This window comes from Salvelinus alpinus, chromosome 5 (assembly GCF_045679555.1).
Source record: "Salvelinus alpinus chromosome 5, SLU_Salpinus.1, whole genome shotgun sequence".
Lineage (NCBI taxonomy): Eukaryota > Metazoa > Chordata > Actinopteri > Salmoniformes > Salmonidae > Salvelinus > Salvelinus alpinus.
Window position 1 is genome coordinate 5,752,410 of NC_092090.1, and position 16,794 is coordinate 5,769,203.

At 48.6% G+C, this 16,794-nt stretch overlaps 1 protein-coding gene across 1 annotated transcript in view; it reads right to left on the reverse strand.

The window, feature by feature from the left end:
* Window positions 1-16,794, reverse strand: part of LOC139575148 (uro-adherence factor A-like) — a 25,646-nt gene continuing 8,852 nt past the window's right edge. Inside the window, exons 2-5 of the mRNA XM_071400152.1 lie at window positions 16,583-16,705; window positions 12,480-12,529; window positions 5,826-5,938; window positions 1-3,573 (exon numbers count right to left, since the gene is read on the reverse strand). Of these exons, the coding sequence (XP_071256253.1) occupies window positions 128-3,573; window positions 5,826-5,938; window positions 12,480-12,529; window positions 16,583-16,705 (3,732 nt within the window). The 3' untranslated portion in view covers window positions 1-127. The remainder of the gene's footprint in view (window positions 3,574-5,825; window positions 5,939-12,479; window positions 12,530-16,582; window positions 16,706-16,794) is intronic.

The window sequence follows — 16,794 nt, forward strand, 5'->3', positions numbered from 1 at the left end:
TTCTGAACCACTATCCCTCTCCTCTGTCTCTGTCCTGGTTTCTGAACCCCTATCCCTCTCCTCTGTCTCTGTCCTGGTTTCTGAACCCCTATCCCTCTCCTCTGTCTCTGTCCTGGTTTCTGAACCCCTATCCCTCCTCCTCTGTCTCTGTCCTGGTTTCTGAACCACTATCCCTCCTCTCCTCTCCACTCGTCTCCTCCACCCCCTCCACTGTTCGTGTCTCTTCCGGGAGTCTGTCTGTCTCCTCACTGTGAACAGTGCTGTCTTCCTGACTGAGGGACTCTTCCCTCTCCACTATACTGTGTGACTGGGTTAAAACCTCCTGGCTGTCAGTCTGAGGGTGACTGAGGGACTCTCCCCTCTCCACTATACTGTGTGACTGGGTTAAAACCTCCTGGCTGTCAGTCTGGGGGTGACTGAGGGACTCGTCCCTCTCCACTATACTGTGTGACTGGGTTAAAACCTCCTGGCTGTCAGTCTGGGGGTGACTGAGGGACTCGTCCCTCTCCACTATACTGTGTGACTGGGTTAAAACCAACTGGCTGTCAGTCTGGGGGTGACTGAGGGACTCCTCCCTCTCCACTATACTGTGTGACTGGGTTAAAACCTCCTGGCTGTCAGTCTGGGGGTGACTGAGGGACTCTTCCCTCTCCACTATACTGTGTGACTGGGTTAAAACCTCCTGGCTGTCAGTCTGGGGGTGACTGAGGGACTCTCCCCTCTCCACTATACTGTGTGACTGGGTTAAAACCTCCTGGCTGTCAGTCTGGGGGTGACTGAGGGACTCTTCCCTCTCCACTATACTGTGTGACTGGGTTAAAACCTCCTGGTTGTCAGTCTGGGGGTGACTGAGGGACTCTTCCCTCTCCACTATACTGTGTGACTGGGTTAAAACCTCCTGGCTGTCAGTCTGGGGGTGACTGAGGGACTCCTCCCTCTCCACTATACTGTGTGACTGGGTTAAAACCTCCTGGCTGTCAGTCTGAGGGTGACTGAGGGACTCTTCCCTCTCCACTATACTGTGTGACTGGGTTAAAACCTCCTGGCTGTCAGTCTGAGGGTGACTGAGAGACTCCTCCCTCTCCACTATACTGTGTGACTGGGTTAAAACCTCCTGGCTGTCAGTCTGAGGGTGACTGAGAGACTCCTCCCTCTCCACTATACTGTGTGACTGGGTTAAAACCTCCTGGCTGTCAGTCTGAGGGTGACTGAGGGACTCCTCCCTCTCCACTATACTGTGTGACTGGGTTAAAACCTCCTGGCTGTCAGTCTGGGGGTGACTGAGGGACTCTTCCCTCTCCACTATACTGTGTGACTGGGTTAAAACCTCCTGGCTGTCAGTCTGAGGGTGACTGAGGGACTCCTCCCTCTCCACTATACTGTGTGACTGGGTTAAAACCTCCTGGCTGTCAGTCTGAGGGTGACTGAGAGACTCCTCCCTCTCCACTATACTGTGTGACTGGGTTAAAACCTCCTGGCTGTCAGTCTGAGGGTGACTGGGAGACTCTCCCCTCTCCACTATACTGTGTGACTGGGTTAAAACCTCCTGGCTGTCAGTCTGGGGGTGACTGAGGGACTCTTCCCTCTCCACTATACTGTGTGACTGGGTTAAAACCTCCTGGCTGTCAGTCTGGGGGTGACTGAGGGACTCTTCCCTCTCCACTATACTGTGTGACTGGGTTAAAACCTCCTGGCTGTCAGTCTGGGGGTGACTGAGGGACTCTTCCCTCTCCACTATACTGTGTGACTGGGTTAAAACCTCCTGGTTGTCAGTCTGGGGGTGACTGAGGGACTCTCCCCTCTCCACTATACTGTGTGACTGGGTTAAAACCTCCTGGCTGTCAGTCTGGGGGTGACTGAGGGACTCCTCCCTCTCCACTATACTGTGTGACTGGGTTAAAACCTCCTGGCTGTCAGTCTGAGGGTGACTGAGAGACTCCTCCCTCTCCACTATACTGTGTGACTGGGTTAAAACCTCCTGGCTGTCAGTCTGAGGGTGACTGAGGGACTCGTCCCTCTCCACTATACTGTGTGACTGGGTTAAAACCTCCTGGTTGTCAGTCTGGGGGTGACTGAGGGACTCTTCCCTCTCCACTATACTGTGTGACTGGGTTAAAACCTCCTGGCTGTCAGTCTGAGGGTGACTGAGAGACTCTCCCCTCTCCACTATACTGTGTGACTGGGTTAAAACCTCCTGGCTGTCAGTCTGAGGGTGACTGAGAGACTCCTTCCTCTCCACTATACTGTGTGACTGGGTTAAAACCTCCTGGCTGTCAGTCTGAGGGTGACTGAGGGACTCTCCCCTCTCCACTATACTGTGTGACTGGGTTAAAACCTCCTGGCTGTCAGTCTGGGGGTGACTGAGGGACTCTTCCCTCTCCACTATACTGTGTGACTGGGTTAAAACCTCCTGGCTGTCAGTCTCGGGGTCAGAAACCCCTGATAAGGCGGTGCCGTCACACACTGACCAGTGAGACTCAGACACACGCTCAGAGACACGTTGTGTTAGCCTCTGGAGACGAGCAGAATTACCTTCTGTACGGTCTGACGCTGTCCTCTCACCGCTGGGGGAGGTGGGGGCCGTTGGGGAGCTGGGGGCCGTTGGGGAGCTGGGGGCCGTTGGGGAGGTGGGGGCCGTTGGGGAGCTGGGGGCCGTTGGGGAGCTGGGGGCCGTTGGGGAGGTGGGGGCCGTTGGGGAGCTGGGGGCCGTTGGGGAGCTGGGGGCCGTTGGGGAGGTGGGGGCCGTTGGGGAGCTGGGGGCCGTTGGGGTGAGGATGACAGGGTAAAACTCGTCGTTGTTCAGGTTTTCCTCGATGAGTCTGGAACACACCATGGACTGGGAGAAAGTGCTGCTTTTCACTGGGGCCTGAAAGGGCTGGGCGGGGGTTGCTTTGGGGGCGTGTTGGGTTGGGTGTAAAGGTTGAAGGGGTGTGTGTTGGGGTGTGTATTGGGGTGTGTATTGGGGTGTGTGTTGGGGTGTAGTCCGGGGTTCATGCCGGTTCCTGTAGTTCAGACTAATAGACTGTGTTAAGGATCCTTTCTGAGGAGAGAAGCGTGGTGGACTGATCTCTTCCAGTTCAACGTACTCTCCCTCAGCGTCCGAGTCCTCTTCTGCTGCGATGTCAAAACCTTTCCCATCGTCACTGGTCTCGATAGGCTGTCTCAAACGTGGGAGGAGCTTCACCTCCTTACTCTCTCCACATTGGGCCGTGGATGTGTCAATCAAAATGCATCTGGCCCTATCCGAAGGCTTGAAGACCTCCTGTTCCCTCCCCCCGTCCCCTTCTCCCTTGGTAGGGACCCTAATAGGCGCAGCAACCATGGCTGTGGGTCTGTTAATGAACTGAGGGTGTACGACATCCTCCCAGGGGACTCTGAAGATGTCGTTCTCTGCAGACAGGAGGCAGTGGGACAGTGTCCTCCCCGACCTTGTCCCAGACCCCGTCCCAGACCCAGTCCCAGACCCCGTTCCAGACCCCGTCCCAGACCCCGTCCCAGACCCTGTCCCCGACCCCGTCCCAGACCCTGTCCCAGACCCTGTCCCCGTTCCTGCTCCGCTCCGCTCCCTGTTGACTGAGAAGAACGATACTTTATTAATCCACACCAGATAGAAATGTGTCTTCAGCGGTAACCATTAACCCAGGGTTGTCCAACTGGCGGCCCCCCCAAGTTTTCTGTTGGACATAAAATACAGTAAAAACACCAGCAAATCAGCTCCTAGTGGTTTTAACGTTGGACATCTGTTCCAAAGTAAATCCCAGAGCCTTCAGAAAGTATTCAGACCCTGAGACTTTTCCCACATTTTACAGCCTTGTTTCTAAAATGTATTAAATCGTTTTCCCCCCCCTCATCAGTCTACACACAATACCCCATAATGACAAAGCAAACAGGTTTTTAGACATTTTTGTAAATGTATTCAAAATAAAAACTGGAAATATCACATTTACATAAGTATACAGACCCTTTACTCAGTACTTTGTTGAAGCACCTTTGACAGCGATTACAGCATCGAGTCTTCTTGGGTATGACGCTACAAGCTTGGCACACCTGTATTTGGGGAGTTTCTCCCATTCTTCTCTGCAGATCCTCTCAAGCTCTGTCAGGTTGGATGGGGAGCGTTGCTGCACAGCTATTTTCAGGTCTCTCCACAGATGTTTGATCGGGTTCATGTCCGGGCTCACCATTCAAGGACATTCAGAGACTTGTCCCGAAGCCACTCCTTCGTTGTCTTGGCTGTGTGCTTAGGGTCGTTGTCCTGTTGGAAGGTGAACCTTCACCCCAGTCTGGTCCTGAGCAGTCTGGAGCAGGTTTTAATCAAGGACCTCTCTGTACTTTGCTCCGTTCATCTTTCCCTCGATCCTGACTAGTCTCCCAGTCCCTGCAGCTGAAAAACATCCCCACAGCATGATGCTGCCAACCACCATGCTTCACCGTAGGGATGGTGCCAGGTTTCCTCCAGAAGTGACGTTTGGCATTCAGTCCAAAGGGTTCAATCTTGGTTTCATCATACCAGAGAATCTAGTTTCTCATGGTCTGAGAGTCTTTAAGTGCCTTTTGGCAAACTGCAAGCGGGCTGTCATGTGACTTCCATCTGGCCACTCTACCATAAAGGCCTGATTGGTGGAGTGCTGCAGAGATGGTTGTCCTTCTGGAAGGTTCTCCCATCTCCACAGAGGAACTCTGGAGCTCTGTCAGAGTGACCATCGGGTTCCTGGTCACCTCCCTGACCAAGGCCCTTCTCCCCCGATTACTCAGTTTGGCCGGGCGGCCAGCTCTAGGAAGAGTCTTGGTGGTTCCAAACTTCTTCCATTTAGGAATGATGGAGGCCACTGTGTTCTTGGGGACGTCAACGCAGCAGAAATGTTTTGGTACCCTTCCCCTGATCTGTGCCTCGACACCATCCTGTCTCGGAGCTCTACGGACAATTCCTTCAACCTCATGGCTTGGTTTTTGCTCTGACATGCACTGTCAACTGTGGGACCTTATATAGCCAGGTGTGTGCCTTTCCAAATCATGTCCAATCAATTGAATTTACCACAGGTGGACTCCAATCAAGTTGTAGAAACATCTCAAGGATGATCAATGGAAACAGGATGCACCTGAGCTCAATTTTGAGTCTCATAGCAAAGGGTCTGAATACTTATTTAAATAAGGTATTTCAGTTTTTTATCTTTAATACATTTGCAAAAATGTCTAAAAACCTGTTTTTGTTTTGTCATTATGGGGTATTGTGATGTCATTATGGGGTATTGTGATGTCATTATGGGGTATTGTGATGTCATTATGGGATATTGTGATGTCATTATGGGGTATTGTGATGTCATTATGGGATATTGTGTGTAGATTGCTGAGGATTTCTTTTATATTTAATCCATTTTAGAAAAAGGCTGTAACGTAACAAAATGTGGAAAAAGTCAGGGGGTCTGAATACTTTCCCGAAGGCACTGTATATGTGATCGTATACAAATGTAAGCAATGTTTGAAAATGAATATGTTTTAGTCAAAAACTATATCTGTTTGAGATTCCTGCGGTCAATTTGCAGTCTACAAATTATTAGTAATTATGTTCCGGCCCCTCGGCCAGCCGCTCCAGAACAAAATCATCCCGTGGCTGAATCTAGTTGATGATCCCTGCATTAACCCCGCCGAATAACCACACACACACACACACACACACACACACACACACACACACACACACACACACACACACACACACACACACACACACACACACACACACACACACACACACACACACACACACACACACACACACACACACGTTGGAGGAGCTGAAGCAGTGTCCAATGAGAGCAGTTTACCTGAGTTGAGCCAGGCCATGGTGAAGAGGGATTTGTAGGCTAGCTCTGGTACCTTTACCTCCTCTACATGCTGCCCACTGGGGGCCAGACAACGCAGGATGATACAGGGTGGGCTAGAGTGGGGGAGAGAGAGAGAGTTTACCCGGTTACCTTACAACTTGCAGTTGCTAGCTAATTTGTCCTATTTAGCTTGCTAGCTTGCAGTTGCTAGCTAATTTATCCTATTTAGCTAGCTAGCTTGCTGTTGCTAGCTAATTTGTCCTATTTAGCTAGCTAGCTTGCAGTTGCTAGCTAATTTATCCTATTTAGCTAGCTAGCTTGCTGTTGCTAGTTTGTCCTGGGATATAAACTTTGAGTTGTTTTTTTACCTGAAATGCACAAGGTCCTCTACTCCGACAATTAATCCACAAATAAAACGTTCAACCGAATCGTTTCTAGTCATCTCTCCTTCTTCCAGGCTTCTTCTTCTTCTTTGGTCTTTATATGGCGATTGACAACTAACTTTCATAATAAGGTGCATTACCACAACCGATCTCCGTTCATCTTTCAATCACCCACCTGGGTGTAACCAATGAGGAGATGGCACCTGGGTATAACCAATGAGGAGATGGCACCTGGGTATAACCAATGAGGAGATGGCACCTGGGTATAACCAATGAGGAGATGGCACCTGGGTATAACCAATGAGGAGATGGCACCTGGGTATAACCAATGAGGAGATGGCACCTGGGTATAACCAATGAGGAGATGGCACGTGGGTATAACCAATGAGGAGATGGCACCTGGGTATAACCAATGAGGAGATGGCACCTGGGTGTAACCAATGAGGAGATGGCACCTGGGTATAACCAATGAGGAGATGGCACCTGGGTATAACCAATGAGGAGATGGCACCTGGGTATAACCAATGAGGAGATGGCACCTGGGTATAACCAATGAGGAGATGGCACCTGGGTATAACCAATGAGGAGATGGCACCTGGGTATAACCAATGAGGAGATGGCACCTGGGTATAACCAATGAGGAGATGGCACCTGGGCATAACCAATGAGGAGATGGCACCTGGGTATAACCAATGAGGAGATGGCACCTGGGTATAACCAATGAGGAGATGGCACCTGGGCATAACCAATGAGGAGATGGCACCTGGGTATAACCAATGAGGAGATGGCACCTGGGTATAACCAATGAGGAGATGGTACCTGGGTATAACCAATGAGGAGATGGCACGTGGGTATAACCAATGAGGAGATGGCACCTGGGTATAACCAATGAGGAGATGGCACCTGGGTATAACCAATGAGGAGATGGCACCTGGGTATAACCAATGAGGAGATGGCACCTGGGTATAACCAATGAGGAGATGGCACCTGGGTATAACCAATGAGGAGATGGCACCTGGGTATAACCAATGAGGAGATGGCACCTGGGTATAACCAATGAGGAGATGGCACCTGGGCATAACCAATGAGGAGATGGCACCTGGGTATAACCAATGAGGAGATGGCACCTGGGTATAACCAATGAGGAGATGGCACCTGGGTATAACCAATGAGGAGATGGCACCTGGGTATAACCAATGAGGAGATGGCACCTGGGTATAACCAATGAGGAGATGGCACCTGGGTATAACCAATGAGGAGATGGCACCTGGGTATAACCAATGAGGAGATGGCACGTGGGTATAACCAATGAGGAGATGGCACCTGGGTATAACCAATGAGGAGATGGCACCTGGGTGTAACCAATGAGGAGATGGCACCTGGGTATAACCAATGAGGAGATGGCACCTGGGTATAACCAATGAGGAGATGGCACCTGGGTATAACCAATGAGGAGATGGCACCTGGGTATAACCAATGAGGAGATGGCACCTGGGTATAACCAATGAGGAGATGGCACCTGGGTATAACCAATGAGGAGATGGCACCTGGGTATAACCAATGAGGAGATGGCACCTGGGCATAACCAATGAGGAGATGGCACCTGGGTATAACCAATGAGGAGATGGCACCTGGGTATAACCAATGAGGAGATGGCACCTGGGCATAACCAATGAGGAGATGGCACCTGGGTATAACCAATGAGGAGATGGCACCTGGGTATAACCAATGAGGAGATGGTACCTGGGTATAACCAATGAGGAGATGGCACGTGGGTATAACCAATGAGGAGATGGCACCTGGGTATAACCAATGAGGAGATGGCACCTGGGTGTAACCAATGAGGAGATGGCACCTGGGTATAACCAATGAGGAGATGGCACCTGGGTATAACCAATGAGGAGATGGCACGTGGGTATAACCAATGAGGAGATGGCACGTGGGTATAACCAATGAGGAGATGGCACGTGGGTATAACCAATGAGGAGATGGCACCTGGGTATAACCAATGAGGAGATGGCACCTGGGTATAACCAATGAGGAGATGGCACCTGGGGCTAACCAATGAGGAGATGGCACCTGGGTATAACCAATGAGGAGATGGCACCTGGGTATAACCAATGAGGAGATGGCACCTGGGTATAACCAATGAGGAGATGGGAGAGGCAAGACTTGCATCGCGTTCGGTGTCACAAATAGAAGCAACTTCTATTTTAGCGCCTGGCTACTCAGACGCTCGTTGGTGCGCGCGAGCGGCGTGGGTGCAATGATTGAATCACATGTATGTGTACATTTTATTTTGCAACGCTCACGCACGCGGCACTTCCGGTTTGGGTAGCGTGAGAAAGCGGTTGCCTGGTTACCTTACTAGGGCTGGACGGTACACCGTATTATACAATATACCGGTCTTGATGCAAGGACCGGTTTGGGTTTTTACTTTACCTTCTATAACGGTATGTTTGGTTTGTTAAATGTGATACGTCATTTCGTTTGTATAGTTTACACGCTACTTGAGTTGACACTCTCACCAAGCCCCGCCCCCTGTCACACAAGGAGCGCCATTGGTCAACGCAGCAGATGCAACAATATGTTGATGACAACAATGGCGCTTTCCACTTTGCTTCTTAATATCAATCCACACGCGTTCTATAATTAATAATGAATAAATACATTAAAATTATAATTACACTATTAGTTTGTGTATCTTATTGTCTGTTAATTTGTCTTTTCTAAGCAAGTTGCTCAAATAAAATCTTGTTAGCAGCTAATACTGATCGCTATTTAGCTGGCTAGCTAGCTAAAGACATGTACTGAGTCAGAACAAACGTAGCTAGCTAAAGACATGTACTGAGTCAGAACAAACGTAGCTAGCTAATACATGTATTGAGTCAGAACAAACGTAGCTAGCTAATACATGTATTGAGTCAGAACAAACGTAGCTAGCTAATACATGTACTGAGTCAGAACAAACGTAGCTAGCTAATACATGTATTGAGTCAGAACAAACGTAGCTAGCTAAGACATGTATTGAGTCAGAACAAACGTAGCTAGCTAATACATGTATTGAGTCAGAACAAACGTAGCTAGCTAAGACAGCTTGATACCAGTGCTGGTGCCTAAATCAGCATGTTGTTTGTGCAACGGTATCTTCCCGAGAGGAATAGGCGAAGCATGAATATGTTAGCTACGTGAAGTAAGGGTCCCAGTCCCCTGGGAAAAACTGGCCAAAACATTGGTTCCTACTCGTTCACAACAACGCCTCCATACAGATCCTATTAGTACTCTACTGAATAATTAGTTAAACGCCTCCGGGCTTTTTGCCCACTATGAAAAGGGTTATATTTTTATTAAAAATAAGGCCTATATTTTTGGCCCTACGTGGCAGTGTGGAAATAATCTCAAATGAGATCAACTTTTGATTGACCGGTATAAAACATTCAAAATGGAGAAAGACGTATTGAAATCCCTTATAATGTACGTGTTGCCACCCTAGTTTCAAGCACTATTCATAAAACAATTTTCAAACTTTTATTATATTTAAAAAAAACATAAAATACTGTAAAAATATTGTCTTACCGTTAAAACGTTTTTGAAAAATATTGTGATATGACATTTTGGCCATATCGTCCAGCCCTATACCTTACCTTTACCCATGATTCACAGCAGAGCTACGCGTCACAGGGTACCACAGGTATGACTAGATAAGACCTGGTTATATATTTATACACTGAACTAAAATATAAACACAACATGCAACAATTTCTAAGATTTTACTGAGTTACAGTTCATAGAAGGACATCAGTCAATTGAAATAAATTCATTAGGCTCTAATCTATAGATTTTAAATTACTGGGAATACAGATATGCATCTGTTGGTCACAGATACCTTTAAAAAAAAGAACTGGGACATTTTCAGCTTCCAGGAATTGAGTACAGATCCTTGCTGTGCATTATCATGCTGAAACATGAGGTGATGGCGGCGGATGAATGGCACGACAACGGGCCTCAGGATCTCGTTACTGTATCTCTGTGCTTTCAAATCGCCATCGATAAAATGCCGTTGCGTTCGTTGTCCGTAGCTTACGCCTGCCCCAAAACCGTAACCCCACCGCCACCATGGGGCACAACGCTGACATCAGCGTTTTGCAGGGCTCTGGCAGTGCACCTCCTTGCCCAAAGGCGGAGGTAGCGGTCCTGCTGCTGGGTTGTTGCCCTCCTACGGCCTCCCCCACATCTCCTGATGTACTGGCCTGTCTCCTGGTAGCGCCTCCATGCTCTGGACACTACGCTGACAGACACAGCAAACCTTCTTGCCACAGCTCGCATTGATGTGCCATTCTGGATGAACTGCACTACCTGAACCACTTGTGTGGGTTGTAGACGCCGTCTCATGCTACCACTAGAGTGAAAGCACCGCCAGCATTCAAAAGTGACCAAAACATCAGCCAGGAAGCATAGGAACTGAGAAGTGGTCTGTGGTCACCACCTGCAGAATCACTCCTTTATTGGGGGTGTCTTGCTAATTGCCTATAATTTCCACCTTTTGTCTATTCCATTTGCACAACAGCATGTGAAATGTATTGTCAATCAGTGTTGCTTCCTAAGTGGACAGTTTGATTTCACAGAAGTGTGATTGACTTGGAGTTACATTGTGTTGTTTAAGTGTTCCCTTTATTATTTTGAGCAGTGTATGTTGCGTTCATATTTTAGTTCTGTCACGCCCTGATCTGTTTCACCTGTTCCTGTGACTGTCTCCACCCCCTCCAGGTGTCGTTTATTTTCCCCAGTGTATTTATCCCTGTGTTTCCTGTCTCTCTGTGCCAGTGTATTTATCCCTGTGTTTCCTGTCTCTCTGTGCCAGTGTATTTATCCCTGTGTTTCCTGTCTCTATATACCAGTGTATTTATCCCTGTGTTTCCTGTCTCTCTGTACCAGTGTATTTATCCCTGTGTTTCCTGTCTCTCTGTACCAGTGTATTTATCCCTGTGTTTCCTGTCTCTCTGTACCAGTGTATTTATCCCTGTGTTTCCTGTCTCTCTGTGCCAGTTCATCTTGTATGTTTAGTCAGGTCAACCAGCCTGCTTTTCCCGTTACTTCTTTTGCTATTCTCTTTTTGATAGTCTTCCTGGTTTTGACCCCTGCCTGACTCTGTACTACTTTCCCACCTGCCTGATCATCCTGCCTGCCCTGACCTTCCATCTGCCTGCCCTGACCTTGAATCTGCCTGCCCTGACCTTGAATCTGCCTGCCCTGACCTTGAATCTGCTTGCCCTGACCTTGAATCTGCCTGCCCTGAACTTGAATCTGCCTGCCCTGACCTTGATTCTGTCTGCCTGCCCTGACCTTGAATCTGCCTGCCCTGACCTTGAATCTGCCTGCCCTGACCTTGATTATGTCTGCCCTGACCTTGAATCTGCCTGCCCTGACCTTGAATCTGCCTGCCCTGACCTTGAATCTGCCTGCCCTGACCTTGAATCTGCCTGCCCTGACCTTGATTATGTCTGCCCTGACCTTGAATCTGCCTGCCCTGACCTTGAATCTGCCTGCCCTGACCTTGAATCTGCCTGCCCTGACCTTGATTATGTCTGCCCTGACCTTGAATCTGCCTGCCCTGACCTTGAATCTGCCTGCCCTGACCTTGAATCTGCCTGCCCTGACCTTGAATCTGCCTGCCCTGACCTTGATTATGTCTGCCCTGACCTTGAATCTGCCTGCCCTGACCTTGAATCTGCCTGCCCTGACCTTGAATCTGCCTGCCCTGACCTTGATTATGTCTGCCCTGACCTTGAATCTGCCTGCCCTGACCTTGAATCTGCCTGCCCTGACCTTGAATCTGCCTGCCCTGACCTTGAATCTGCCTGCCCTGACCTTGATTATGTCTGCCCTGACCTTGAATCTGCCTGCCCTGACCTTGAATCTGCCTGCCCTGACCTTGAATCTGCCTGCCCTGACCTTGAATATGTCTGCCCTGACCTTGAATCTGCCTGCCCTGACCTTGAATCTGCCTGCCCTGACCTTGAATCTGCCTGCCCTGACCTTGAATCTGCCTGCCCTTCGGTACCTATTGGACTCTGAACTGGTTTTGACCTTATTGCCTGTACACAACCATTCTATTGCCTAACCTCCTTGTTTGGATTTAATAAACATTGTAAGACTCCAACCATCTGCCTCCTCTGTCTACATCTGGGTCTCGCCTTGTGCCTTGATAGGTTCAGTGTAGAAAGAGAGGGCAGAGAGACGGAGAACCAAAGAATGAGAGGGGATGTCTCACCTGGGGGTCTTGGTGGAGGAGGGGCTGGGGGAGACAGAGGGTGGTGCCACCTGAATGAAAACATACATGGGTTTTAGTAGACATATTCTACATACATATAAAAGGTACCTCTGCCGTTTGAATACAACAACACATTAAAAACAACTGAGGATTTAAAACGCAATAAAATCTCCAGGCTTATTTCAAGGGTCAAGAGGAGTCTAGGGTGGTCAGGGGTCTAGGGTGGTCAGGGGTCTAGGGTGGTCAGGGGTATAGGGTGGTCTAGGGCTATAGGGTGGTCTAGGGCTATAGGGTGGTCCAGGGGTATAGAGTGGTCTAGGGGTATAGGGTGGTCTAGGGGTCTAAAGTGGTCAGGGGTCTAGGGTGGCCTATGTGACCAAGGGTGGTCTAGGGGTTTAGAGTGGTATAGGGTGGTCTAGGGGTCTATGGTGGTCTAGGGGTCTAGAGTGGTCAGGGGTCTAGGGGTATAGAGTGGTATAGGGTGGTCTAGGGGTATAGGGTGGTCTAGGGGTATAGGGTGGTCTAGTGGTATAGGGTGGTCTAGGGGTATAGGGTGGTCTAGGGTGGTCTAGGGGTCTATGGTGGTCTAGGGGTCTAGAGTGGTCAGGGGTCTAGGGGTATAGAGTGGTATAGAGTGGTATAGGGTGGTCTAGGGGTATAGGGTGGTATAGGGTGGTCTAGAGGTATAGGGTGGTCTAGAGGTATAGGGTGGTCTAGAGGTATAGGGTGGTCTAGGGGTTTAGGGTGGTCTAGGGTGGTCTAGTGGTATAGGGTGGTCTAGAGGTATAGGGTGGTCTAGTGGTATAGGGTGGTCTAGAGGTATAGGGTGGTCTAGAGGTATAGGGTGGTCTAGAGGTATAGGGTGGTATAGTGGTATAGGGTGGTCTAGAGGTATAGGGTGGTCTAGTGGTATAGGGTGGTCTAGAGGTCTAGAGTGGTATAGTGGTATAGGGTGGTCTAGAGGTATAGGGTGGTCTAGAGGTATAGGGTGGTCTAGGGGTCTATGGTGGTCTAGGGGTCTAGAGTGGTCAGGGGTCTAGGGGTATAGAGTGGTATAGGGTGGTCTAGGGGTATAGGGTGGTCTAGAGGTATAGGGTGGTCTAGTGGTATAGGGTGGTCTAGAGGTATAGGGTGGTCTAGAGGTATAGGGTGGTCTAGGGGTCTATGGTGGTCTAGGGGTCTAGAGTGGTCAGGGGTCTAGGGGTATAGAGTGGTATAGGGTGGTCTAAGGGTATAGGGTGGTATAGGGGTATAGGGTGGTCTAGGGGTATAGGGTGGTCTAGAGGTATAGGGTGGTCTAGGGTGGTCTAGGGGTCTATGGTGGTCTAGGGGTCTAGAGTGGTCAGGGGTCTAGGGGTATAGGGTGGTCTAGAGGTATAGGGTGGTCTAGGGTGGTCAGGGGTCTAGGGTAGTCTAGAGTGGCCTAGGGTGGTCTAGAGTGGTCAGGGGTCTAGGGTGGTCAGGGGTATAGGGTGGTCTAGGGGTCTAGGGTGGTATATGGTGGTATAGAGTGGTCTAGGGGTATATGGTGGTATAGGGGTGGTATAGGGGTACAGGGTGGTATATGGTGGTATAGAGTGGTATAGGGTGGTATAGGGGTATAGGGTGGTATATGGTGGTATAGAGTGGTATAGGGTGGTCTAGGGGTATAGGGTGGTATATGGTGGTATAGAGTGGTCTAGGGGTATAGGGTGGTCTAGGGTTTTCTAGAGTGGTATAGGGTGGTCTAGGGGTATAGGGTGGTATAGGGTGGTATAGGGGTATAGGGTGGTATAGGGGTATAGGGTGGTATAGGGGTATATGGTGGTATAGGGTGGTATAGGGGTATAGGGTGGTATATGGTGGTATAGGGGTATAGGGTGGTATAGGGGTATATGGTGGTATAGGGTGGTATAGGGTGGTATATGGTGGTATAGGGGTATATGGTGGTATAGTGGTATAGGGTGGTATAGGGGGGTATAGAGGTATAGGGTGGTATAGGGGTATAGGGTGGTATATGGTGGTATAGAGGTATAGGGTGGTATAGGGGTATAGGGTGGTATATGGTGGTATAGGGGTATATGGTGGTATAGGGGTCTAAGCCACATATCTACAGTGTCAGTAGGTTCTAATCTGTTCTTTAACACATCCTCTACCTGTTCTATAAAGTCAGAACAGATCCCCACTGTCATCCTCTCTCTGTTCAATAAAGTCAGAACAGATCCCCACTGTCATCCTCTATCTGTTCAATAAAGTAAGAACAGATCCCCACTGTCATCATCTATCTGTTCAATAAAGTCAGAACAGATCCCCACGGTCATCCTCTCTCTGTTCAATAAAGTCAGAACAGATCCCCACTGTCACCCTCTCTCTGTTCAATAAAGTCAGAACAGATCCCCACTGTCTTCCTCCCTCTATCTGTTCAATAAAGTCAGAACAGATCCCCACTGTCTTCCTCTGTCTGTTCAATAAAGTCAGAAAAGATCCCCACTGTCATCCTCTCTCTGTTCAATAAAGTCAGAAAAGATCCCCACTGTCATCCTCTCTCTGTTCAATAAAGTCAGAACAGATCCCCACTGTCATCCTCTCTCTGTTCAATAAAGTCAGAACAGATCCCCACTGTCATCCTCTATCTGTTCAATAAAGTCAGAACAGATCCCCACTGTCTTCCTCTATCTGTTCAATAAAGTCAGAACAGATCCCCACTGTCATCCTCCCTCTATATGTTCAATAAAGTCAGAACAGATCCCCACTGTCATCCTCCCTCTCTCTGTTCAATAAAGTCAGAACAGATCCCCACTGTCTTCCTCTATATGTTTAATAAAGTCAGAACAGATCCCCACTGTCTTCCTCTCTCTGTTCAATAAAGTCAGAACAGATCCCCACTGTCTTCCTCCCTCTATATGTTCAATAAAGTCAGAACAGATCCCCACTGTCTTCCTCCCTCTGTTCAATAAAGTCAGAACAGATCCCCACTGTCTTCCTCTATATGTTTAATAAAGTCAGAACAGATCCCCACTGTCATCCTCCCTCTATATGTTCAATAAAGTCAGAACATATCCCCACTGTCATCCTCCCTCTCTCTGTTCAATAAAGTCAGAACAGATCCCCACTGTCTTCCTCTATATGTTTAAAAAAGTCAGAACAGATCCCCACTGTCTTCCTCCCTCTATATGTTCAATAAAGTCAGAACAGATCCCCACTGTCTTCCTCCCTCTGTTCAATAAAGTCAGAACAGATCCCCACTGTCATCCTCCCTCTATATGTTCAATAAAGTCAGAACAGATCCCCACTGTCTTCCTCTATATGTTTAATAAAGTCAGAACAGATCCCCACTGTCATCCTCCCTCTATATTTTCAATAAAGTCAGAACAGATCCCCACTGTCATCCTCCCTCTCTCTGTTCAATAAAGTCAGAACAGATCCCCACTGTCTTCCTCCCTCTATATATTCAATAAAGTCAGAACAGATCCCCACTGTCATCCTCCCTCTATATGTTCAATAAAGTCAGAACAGATCCCCACTGTCTTCCTCCCTCTGTTCAATAAAGTCAGAACAGATCCCCACTGTCTTCCTCTATCTGTTCAATAAAGTCAGAACAGATCCCCACTGTCTTCCTCCCTCTATATGTTCAATAAAGTCAGAACAGATCCCCACTGTCTTCCTCCCTCTATATGTTCAATAAAGTCAGAACATATCCCCACTGTCATCCTCCCTCTATCTGTTCAATAAAGTCAGAACAGATCCCCACTGTCTTCCTCTATATGTTTAATAAAGTCAGAACAGATCCCCACTGTCATCCTTCCTCTCTCTGTTCAATAAAGTCAGAACAGATCTCCACTGTCTTCCTCCCTCTATCTGTTCAATAAAGTCAGAACAGATCCCCACTGTCTTCCTCTATATGTTTAATAAAGTCAGAACAGATCCCCACTGTCATCCTCCCTCTATCTGTTCAATAAAGTCAGAACAGATCCCCACTGTCTTCCTCTGTCTGTTCAATAAAGTCAGAACAGATCCCCACTGTCATCCTCTATCTGTTCAATAAAGTCAGAACAGATCCCCACTGTCTTCCTCTACCTGTTCAATAAAGTCAGACCAGACCATGAAAACAGCTGATAGAATACCTGCAGGTAGAAGTCCCCGGGGCGGAGGATGCGTTGGTCCAGAGGAGAGAGCTGGATGATCACCTTGTCGTGGAGACACAGAGGCCAGCCCTGGTGACGGAATAACAGGCCACAGTACGGGAACTACAGGAGAGAGCGAGAGATGGAGAAGGAGTAAATAAATCATTCCTTTGCTAAAACATCAACTACGTCAACAAGTGGAGTTTGATGAG